This window comes from Procambarus clarkii, chromosome 68 (genome assembly GCF_040958095.1).
Source record: "Procambarus clarkii isolate CNS0578487 chromosome 68, FALCON_Pclarkii_2.0, whole genome shotgun sequence".
Lineage (NCBI taxonomy): Eukaryota > Metazoa > Arthropoda > Malacostraca > Decapoda > Cambaridae > Procambarus > Procambarus clarkii.
Genome location: NC_091217.1, coordinates 4339142 through 4350098, shown reverse-complemented (window position 1 = coordinate 4350098; position 10957 = coordinate 4339142). Strand labels below are relative to the sequence as shown.

General features: G+C 44.6%; 1 protein-coding gene across 1 annotated transcript; it reads left to right on the top strand.

Moving 5' to 3' along the window:
• The first annotated feature begins 9928 nt into the window (after positions 1-9928).
• Positions 9929-10588, top strand: LOC138355615 (autotransporter adhesin EhaG-like). The gene has a single exon (XM_069310930.1). It carries the CDS (start codon positions 9929-9931, stop codon positions 10586-10588), a length of 660 nt encoding a protein of 219 aa, XP_069167031.1.
• Positions 10589-10957: the final 369 nt, after the last annotated feature.

Genomic DNA, 10957 nt, shown 5'->3' with positions numbered 1-10957 from the left:
ATCTTTTCTCAATCTTTGGCGGCTTTGTTTACAATTATTAAACAGTTAATGAGCTCCGAAGCACCAGGAGGCTGTTTATAACAATAACAACAGTTGATTGGGAAGTTTCATGCTTGTAAACTGTTTAATAAATGTAACCAAAGCCGCCAAAGACTAAGGAAAGATGCTGACCAGACCACACACTAGAAGGTGAAGGGATGACGACGTTTGGGTCCGTCCTGGACCATTCACAATCGTCTTGAGAATGTGAAGTATGTTGACCAGACCACACACTAGAAGGTAAAGGGATGACGACGTTTGGGTCCGTCCTGGACCATTCACAATCGTATTGAGAATGTGAAGTATGTTGACCAGATCACACACACTAGAAGGTGAAGGGATGACGACGTTTCGGTCCGTCCTGGACCATTCACAATCGAATGGTCCAGGACGGACCGAAACGTCGTCGTCCCTTCACCTTCTAGTGTGTGATCTGGTCAACATACTTCAGCCACGTTATTGTGACTCATCGCCTGCACTGAGTAAAGATGTACACGTTTGCAAGTACTTAACTGCAAACTGCCTTGGGCCAGATTCACGAAGTAACTGCTTCGTGAATCTGGCCCAAGGAAAGGAGGATTACTCTCAATCAGACTCCAACATCTTATTTAGAGCTCTCAGTTGCACACGAGGACAGCACTCATGAGCGAGGAGTGCTCTAAAAATAACTAAGATGAAACTTATTCTGGAGTATTGGATCCTTTTGCCTCATACAATATATGGTACTTGAAGCTCCACCTAAGGGAGGAATTTCCCAGGTGGTCTCCTGGACTAGTCAGGGTGCATCGTGAGAGGTGGAAAAGACTGTATACCACCTACCCCTGGTCTCCTCGATTCTGATCAAAGGGTCGACTTCAACCCCCTGTGCATCCCTTTGAAGGGGAAAGCAATGTCTGACCCAATATGGTCCCTTGCAAGTACATCCAAACTACGGGAAATTCATGTAGAGGAAGTTGGAATTTCTCCCATTTTTTTTCTACATACGTCAACACAGTTCTACTGTAGCACTGCAGAAAACGTTATATTTTTTAGTTGCCTTAAGGAGAGTCGTTCGACAGTGATTTTCAACAGAAAACAAGAGTTTCTAAGGTGGTTCCACGCATTGTATTGCAAGAGAAATGTTTTCGTTTAAGAGATGGGATCAAATTATGTCTAATCTGTGTAGAATCACTAACCACCTCTCAGATTCAACAGTCCCCAACTTTTCCAATAGACTACCTTAACAAATCTTTCTTCCGACTGAGGCAAACTCAACTTCCAGATACAATGGTTTACAAGGATGCATGGTTTACCGTACACAGTAGAAAAAAAAGGACGGCATGAAGCCCAAGACCAACGACAGAAGAACGGGCTTCGTAAGCCAGCGTTATAAACCACACTCAACTGCCCTCACGGTCAATGATATTAAAGACACCAATTAAGAACCACATGGAAGTGCTGTTCAGTGATGGCTTTCTACTTAATGAGATCCTGAGGAGTCTACTTCTCCTCTACTCTCCTGTTGCTGCAGCTTTAGCACGACCCGGGGAAGCCCTAGGCACGACTCGAAACCCTAGGCACGATCCGAAGCCCGAGGCACGACCCGGGGAAGCCCGAGGCACGACCCGGGGAAGCCCTAGGCACGACCCGAAGCCCTAGGCACGACCTGAAGCCCTTGGTACGACCTGAAGCCCTTGGCACGACCTGAAGCCCTAGGCACGACTCGAAACCCTAGGCACGACCTGAAGCCCTAGGCACGACTCGAAGCCCTAGGCACGACTCGAAGCCCTAGGCACGACCCGAAGCCCTAGGCACGACCCGGGAAGCCCTAGGCACGACCCGGGAAGCCCTAGGCACGACCTGAAGCCCTAGGCACGACCCGGGAAGCCCTAGGCACGACCTGAAGCCTTAGGCACGACCCGAAGCCCTAGGCACGATCCGAAGCCCTAGGCACGACCCGAAGCCCTAGGTACGACCCGGGGAAGCCCTACGCACGACCTGAAGCCCTAGGCACGACCCGAAGCCCTAGGCACGACCCGAAGCTCTAGGCACGACCCGGGGAAGCCCTACGCACGACCTGAAGCCCTAGGCACGACCCGTGGAAGCCCTAGGCACGACCCGAAGCCCTAGGCACGACCCGGGGAAGCCCTAGGCACGACCCGAAGCCCTAGGCACGACCCGGGGAAGCCCTAGGCACGACCTGAAGCCCTAGGCACGACCCGAAGCCCTAGGCACGACCCGGAGAACCCTCTAGGGGCACGACCCGGGGAAATCGTCAGTATCATCACAACATTTCAGGATGATCACCAGAGCTCAGGGTGCCGTGGGGGCCCTGGTGGCCGCCCCTATCCATCCTCCTCCCCCGGGCCTGGCTAATTACTCTAGCCTGAGAGAGGCGGCAACTGTCATTTATCCAAGTAGGGAGGGGGGGGGGACGGAGGGGCAGGGAGGGGGGAGGGGAGGGAGGGACAGGGAGGGGGATGGGCAGGGGGGGGAAGGGGGAAAGACGAGAAATGGAATTAAGATAAAAATTTGAGAGGACAAGAGAGAGATTGGGAGGAGCAAGAGAAGCAGGAAAATGAGAACGGGGAGGAAACAGGATGTGAAGGAAGAGACAGACTGGAGGATGAGGAGAATGAGGAGAAGATGGAGTAGGCACCCCACACAGCCACAGGGGAACCCCACGGGGGTACAGACACGCCCTCTGGCCGAATCTCCAGAAACTCCAACAATAACTTCGAAGGTGCGGGCGAAGAAGAGAAAGGGTGAGAGGGAGATGGAAGGGAAGACTGGAGAGAGAGAGAGAGAGAGAGAGAGAGAGAGAGAGAGAGAGAGAGAGAGAGAGAGAGAGAGAGAGAGAGAGAGAGAGAGAGAGAGAGAGAGAGAGAGGGGTTAAAGATGGTCAAATACCTTATGGTACATTACGGTAACCAACGACTCAAATACAACATACTATGAAAATCTTCACGAATTCTTCAAATGCCAAATTCTACAGTCAGCTTCCACCTTCACTTATAATAGAGTGCAGCTATAAATTAATTTATTTACATGACAAACGTCGATTATTGTGAGGCATAAATTATTGTTTGATTGTATTTTGACACTAAATGACGATAAATGCTTTAGGACGTGTTAAATAATGTTATTTAGCACACTGGAATAGCTCTTGACACATTGCTCATGTAAACTGTATATTTATGTATGAATGTATATGTGTGTATATGCATATTTAAATCTATATTAATAATAATAATAATAATTTATCTTTGGGAACGACAGGCTGTTACTGTTGCCCCTGTACACACACATGACCCTTCACACACCTGTTACTGTTCCCCCGTACACACACATGACCCTTCACACATGTTTGCTGACGACGCCAAAATTATGAGAAGGATTAAGACAGGAGGACAGCTTGAGGCTTCAAGAAGACCTGGACAAGCTGCAGGAATGGTCGAACAAATGGATGTTAGAGTTTAACCCAAGCAAATGTAATGTAATGAAGATAGGGGTAGGAAGCAGGAGACCAGATACAAGGTATCACTTGGGAGATGAAATACTTCAAGAGTCAGAGAGAGAGAAAGACCTGGGGGTTGATATCACGCCAGACCTGTCCCCTGAAGCTCATATCAAGAGGATAACATCAGCAGCATATGCCAGGTTGGCTTACATAAGAACGGCCTTTAGAAACTTGTGTAAGGAATCTTTCAGAACATTATATACCACATATGTCAGACCAATCCTGGAGTATGCGGCTCCAGCATGAAGTCCATGTCTAGTCAAGCATAAGACTAAACTGGAAAAGGTTCAAAGGTTTGCCACCAGACTAGTACCCGAGCTGAGAGGTATGAGCTACGAGGAGAGACTACGGGAATTGAACCTCACTTCGTTGGAAGACAGAAGAGTTAGGGGGGACATGATCACCACATTCAAGATTCTCAAGGGAATCGACAGGGTTGATAAAGACAGGCTATTTAACACAAGGGGCACACGCACTAGGGGACACAGGTGGAAACTGAGTGCCCAAATGAGCCACAGAGATATTAGAAAGAACTTTTTTAGTGTCAGAGTGGTTGACAAATGGAATGCATTAGGAAGTGATGTGGTGGAGGCTGACTCCATACACAGTTTCAAGTGTAGATATGATAGAGCCCAATAGGCTCAGGAATCTGTACACCTGTTGATTGACGGTTGAGAGGCGGGACCAAAGAGCCAGAGCTCAACCCCCGCAAGCACAACTAGGTGAGTACAACTAGGTGAGTACAACTAGGTGAGTACAACTAGGTGAGTACAACTAGGTGAGTACAACTAGGTGAGTACACACCTGTTACTGTTGCCCCTGTACACACACATGACCCTTCACACACCTGTTACTGTTGCCCCTGTACACACACATGACTCTTCACACACCTGTTACTGTTGCCCCTGTACACACACATGACTCTTCACACACCTGTTACTGTTGCCCCTGTACACACACATGACTCTTCACACACCTGTTACTGTTGCCCCTGTACACACACATGACTCTTCACACACCTGCTAGCACACTTCTTGCCATTCATCGCCACCTTATATCTGCAAATTTTTTTAATAACATTTACAATCAATTTATTTTTTAATAAAATTGTTTTTGCAAACTCACTTTATTACAAAACTGAAGCGAACAAAATATTTTGTTGCATTAAAGAAAACTGAAAATTCAGAACACTTACGTATTTCAGGGGAGACAAAATTAATAAGGGGGGAAAGGGGGGATTATATATATGGAGATTATTCGCTAAGACACACTCTAGTGTTCGTAAGATATGTCCGAGGGGCGCCGCCCCCCTGCCGGAGAAGTCATTAGGGGAGGGGGGCGCTGATCTTCACCAGATGGTGAGACACGCCCATAACACCCACATGGGCGTGTGGGGCGTCGTGGAAAAGGTGTTTTTTTGGGGGGGCAGGGGGGCGGGGGTTCGTTAATGAGTCGCTATTGGCTAGTGTGTTGAGGGTGTAGATCAGTGTTTGGTGGTGATGAGGTTATCCGCTTGTGTGTGTGTGTGTGTGTGTGTGTGTGTGTGTGTGTGTGTGTGTGCGTGTGTGTGTGTGTGTGTGTGTGCGTGTGTGTGTGTGTGTGTGTGTGTGTGTGTGTGTGTGTGTGTGTGTGCGTGTGTGTGTGTGTGTGTGTGTGTGTGTGTGTGTGTGTGTGTGTGTGCGTGTGTGTGTGTGTGATTGACGGTTGAGAGGCGGGCCTAAAGAGCTAGAGCTCAGCCCCCGCAAGCACAACCAGGTGTTACACACATTCTTAATCAACTTATCGACTCCTCTTCTCTCGCACAGTCAAATGAACAACCTACTTTCACTCAGTTCAGATAACCCGCTAAATTCGAGTGAATAACCGGACCTGTTGATAATTTTTTTTAAGTGGTCCAGTCATTTCAAGAGCATCTGACCCAGCCAATCTCCCGTAAGTGGCTGTACCAATGAATGACTGGACCAGCTACTCTCGCGTGAGTCAGTGACGGGTGGACCGGTCCACATAGAGTGAGTCCACCAGCTACTCTTACGTGCGGAACATTACCAAGAGTTACGGCTTTGTTTTTCCACTCGGTCCTTGGCTAATAGACTTAATGACTAGAGAACAGGTGGCCATAAATTGCCTCGATTATCACGCTTCTAATTATAACGAAACAGAGAGAGAGAGAGAGAGAGAGAGAGAGAGAGAGAGAGAGAGAGAGAGAGAGAGAGAGAGAGAGAGAGAGAGAGAGAGAGAGAGAGAGAGAGAGAGAGAGAGAGAGAGAAAAAAAATGGGAATATTTATGTTACAGTTGGCCTTGTTCGCTCTGTGTAAGTTGAAATAAACTGTAACGATAAAAATAGAAAAAAAAGCTAAGCTATATGACTGCCTGGACACAGAAATTGGAATGAAGTATTTTCAACGCCCTTGCTAATGGTTCGCTCTAGTCCCCCCCACTCCGGTAAGTCGTTCTATTAAATATAAACTTTCTCGGTTATCCGAAAGAGCCATTCTTGTTTATATCTATAAGAAAGAATGCAGGCTATCCATACACACAATTTTGCAGGGGAGGTGTGGGAGGGTTTGGGGGGTGGATGGTCTGGGGTAAGGGTGGAACATAGGATGGTCGATGTCACTAAAATTTTCACGAAGGAACAGCATGCTAGGGGTCATGTTCTGACCCTCACGACGACTTTTGTGCTGAGTGATTGAGAAATAAATATTTTAGTTATTTTAGTTTTAATATTTAGTTATTTTAGTTAAAATATTTTAGTTTAGTTACCCATTTGTTCTGAGAAAGGCCAAGGGCTGAAGAAAAAGGCTAAAGCTGTTGGAGGATTGTCTGTTTTATGCTACTATACCCGAAGTATGAATAGCAAAAAAATTTATGTTAATTTTTTCGAGATCAGTGAATAATAGTGTATAGTAGGAGGCATCCTTCAGTCTCGGAAAACTATGGAGTTGCGCCCTGACAGGGCGCAAAGCCTGGGTAGGTAGATATGGAGGAGAAGCTGTTACCCATGCAGCAGGTCTCCCCTCTCCACGTTGCTGAAATTATCCAATAGAAAGACTATTATACACTATCTAATAGTGTATAATAGTGTATAATACCACAGGAAACCCCGGACCAGCCTATGTATGTCCCGTACCCCAGACCATTCCTCCATGCAAAGTTGGGTGAGACTTGCCTCAAGCATCTGGCCTCCAATCTCTGGTAAACAAACAGGCAAAGAGATATTCTCTTATTAATTAAATTGGGGGTCAATTTAGGTATAAATTTGATTATGGTCACATTACCTTATCACATTATTATATTTCTAACTTCTGTTATACTTCCCCATATTACCGAGGGAAAATATTTTTAATATCGGTTTTTATTGTTTAAACTTCAAGTCAATTTGGATAAAAAAAAATTAATTTTCCCTACACACACACACACACACACACACACACACACACACACACACACACACACACACACACACACACACACACACACACACACACAGAGACGTTAGAAAGAATTTTTTCAGTGTCAGAGTAGTTAATAAATGGAATGCATTAGGAAGTGATGTGGTGGAGGCTGACTCCATACACAGTTTCAAATGTAGATATGATAGAGCCCAGTAGGCTCAGGAATCTGTACACCAGTTGTTTGACAGTTGAGAGGCGGGACCAAAGAGCCAAAGCTCAACCCCCGCAAGCACAATTAGGTGAGTACACACACACACACACACAAACACACTCACAAACACACACACAAACACACACACAAACACACACACAAACACACACACACACATATATATATATATATATATATATATATATATATATATATATATATATATATATATATATATATATATATATATATATATATATATATATATGTATGTGTATGTGTGTGTGTGTGTCCAGCCCCCTTCCCTCTATCCCTTTAAACTATGTCACTTATTATCCCGTTCAATTAGTATTTTTTTTAATACTCTCTTCCTCTTCCTCTTCCAGTCCCCAGCATCCTGAGGTCTGCAGCCTCCGCTCTTCTCCCTCTATCACTGAACTTGGGTCAAATGCGTCGCTCTGATTAGGTCTGACATCGGTGCAGAGGGGCCCTTCTCCCCCTACATATTCGCTTTCTTAAATATTTCCTTCTTTCCGTAGACATATCCTTTTGTATCTAATTTTAGTTTTGCGTTATAGAACTTAAACGCATCTTCGTGTGGTTCTTGAGCGTCTCGTAGGCCTGTATAGGCGTCCGGTAGGCCTTTGCGGGCGTCGTGCCAATGTCTATAGCCCGGAGAAGCCTGTTATAGGCATTGGGGTAGCATAAGTTACCTCTGGGAAAGAATCCGTAGTCCCATTGAAGCATCGGCAGCTCCGTAGGAAGACTCTCTACCTTCGGGAAAACATGTATTGCCTCGGAGGAATGTATGTATGTATGTAGCCCCCCTGGGGGGAAAATATTTGCAACCACAGGGATCCCTTCCGTAGCCCAGGGGACTTCGCTTGAATGCTATCGCGTCTCTTCCACCACATAACTCTGTGGTTCTGGCGACCACTGGCCGGACCTCGCCCCCCTGGAATTCCAAACACTAACACTGTGTGTGTGTGTGTGTGTGTGTGTGTGTGTGTGTGTGTGTGTGTGTGTGTGTGTGTGTGTGTGTGTGTGTGTGTGTGTGTGTGTGTTTACTAGTTGTGTTTTGCGGGGGTTGAGCTTTTGCTCTTTCGGCCCGCCTCTCAACTGTCAATCAACTGTTTACTAACTACTTTTTTTTTTTTTTTTTTTTTTTTTCCACACCACACACACACACCCCAGGAAGCAGCCCGTGACAGCTGACTAACTCCCAGGTACCTATTTACTGCTAGGTAACAGGGGCACTTAGGGTGAAAGAAACTTTGCCCATTTGTTTCTGCCTCGTGCGGGAATCGAACCCGCGTCACAGAATTACGAGTCCTGTGCGCTATCCACCAGGCTACGAGGCCCCTGTGTGTGTGTGTGTATGTGTGTGTGTGTGTGTGTGTGTGTGTGTGTGTGTGTGTGTGTGTGTGTGTGTGTGTGTGTGTGTGTGTGTGTGTGTGTGTGTGTGTGTCCGAGTTTTACATTGGCTCTTTCTGGCCTGCGCCCGTTTATTTCCCGAATATACTGACTGCAAGGTATTTTTGCATGCGTTATTCGCGTCACTTCTCAATTCCAGACCTTTTATCGTGGCACTGGCTTCGTGTCTCTTGAAACGAAAATGGGGAAAAAAATTCTTAGTCGAACCCGTTATGGAGTTATCTAGCCAATGGCCTTAAATAGCTCTGTGTGTAATTTTTTATCTCTTATGGCATCGTATCTAACCATATTTTTTATGACCATATCAAGTCATTATAAAAAATAATTCATCAATCGAATTTCATACCTATTTTCTGGATAAAGTGAACTAGGTCTCTTTCTCTATGTTTTCTAAAGTCTGTCTGTTTCAATCTATTTCTGGCTTCGTTTCTCTGTTTGTCTGTTTCTATTTCTATCTGTTTATGTTGAACTATCTCTGCCTATCTTTTTATGTCTCTTAGTCTCAGAGTGCCTCTTTGTCCTTATCTGTATGTGTCCCCGTCTCCATCACTGTTAAAAGTACGTATAGGTGCTCCCTTCTTCTCGGTGATATATACATATATTATATATATGCCTCTGGTGCCAATGTGGGGGACCCATAGCCTCGGAGAAGAAAATAAAAAGTATTCATAGAAGACCTTGTGGTTTCTCACTGAACACTAATATTATCTTCTCCTACCACCCCCATTCTTTTGTATGTACATATATATATATATATATATATATATATATATATATATATATATATATATATATATATATATATATATATATATATATATATATATATATATATATCTGTATATATAATCACCATTTCAGGCTATCCTGGCAACACTTACTATATTCCATACACGCCTGTGTGTGTGTTTTTATCTTTAAAATAAAACTCCCGGAAGCCAAAAATCCCTTCCGCTGTCGAAGCATTCTTTCTCTCTTGTCTCTTCTTCATTCTTGCTTTCGTTCTTCTTCTTTCTATTTCATTCCTTTAACGCTTGATCTGAATGGAGTTTGTCGGTCTATAAATCTTTAAGTGTGACCCATTAGTCTTTAAATCATCCCTTTGTGATCCCTCATTCGTGTGGGTGATCGCTTACTGCACCGTCTCAGGATGATGTGTCAAGCATGATAATGATGAACATATTGAACATATTCTGGGAATAAAACTGTATGATCAAATAATATATTAGACAGTTTTCATAATTTTCGTCCTGTGGGTTCAGACTTAGGAATATGATTCCAGACTTCTGGGACATATTTCTAGACTTATGAGACTTGAGTCCATATTTCTGGGACATGTTTCTAGAGTTATGGGACTTGATTCCAGACTTCTGGGACATGTTTCTAGACTTATGGGACTTGATTCCAGACTTCTGGGACATGTTTCTATACTTATGGGACTTGATTCCAGACTTCTGGGACATGTTTCTAGACTTATGGGACTTGATTCCAGACTTCTGGGACATGTTTCTAGACTTGTGGGACTTGATTCCAGACTTCTAGAACATGTTTCTAGACTTATGGGACTTGATTCCAGACTTCTGGGACATGTTTCTAGACTTATGGGACTTGATTCCAGACTTCTGGGACATGTTTCTAGACTTATGGGACTTGATTTCAGACTTCTGGAACATGTTTCTAGACTTATGGGACTTGATTCCAGACTTCTGGAACATGTTTCTAGACTTATGGGACTTGATTCCAGACTTCTGGGACATGTTTCTAGACTTATGGGACTTGATTCCAGACTTCTGGGACATGTTTCTAGACTTATGGGACTTGATTCCAGACTTCTGGAACATGTTTCTAGACTTATGGGACTTGATTTCAGACTTCTGGAACATGTTTCTAGACTTATGGGACTTGATTCCAGACTTCTGGGACATGTTTCTAGACTTATGGGACTTGATTCCAGACTTCTGGGACATGTTTCTAGACTTACGAGACTTGATTCCAGACTTCTGGGATAGGATGTTTTCATCTACGTCATTTGCTTACTCGATTTTTGTACTTCGTTTCTCTGTCTCTCTGTCTACCGTGTTTCTGTAAAATCTGTCAATATAAACGGAACCAGTATTAACAGTTAAGAAAAGATACAGTTCACCATGTGCAGGCGATGAGTCACAATAACGTGGCAAAAGTAAGTTGACCAGACCACACACTAGAAGGTGAAGGGACGATGACGTTTCGGTCCGTCCTGGACCATTCTCAAGTCGATTGCCAGTTCACCATATTACCCAAACAATTGGACTGGACGGTAGAGCGACAGTCTGGCGATTTGGTGTTGCCCAATCGGTTGCTGAGCATAATTTCTTCCCCCTCCGTCCTATAGTCAATGT

Bases quoted from the DNA above. Each gene is read 5' to 3' on its own strand.
- LOC138355615 (XM_069310930.1), top strand. From the start codon at position 9,929: ATGGGACTTGATTCCAGACTTCTGGGACATGTTTCTAGACTTATGGGA.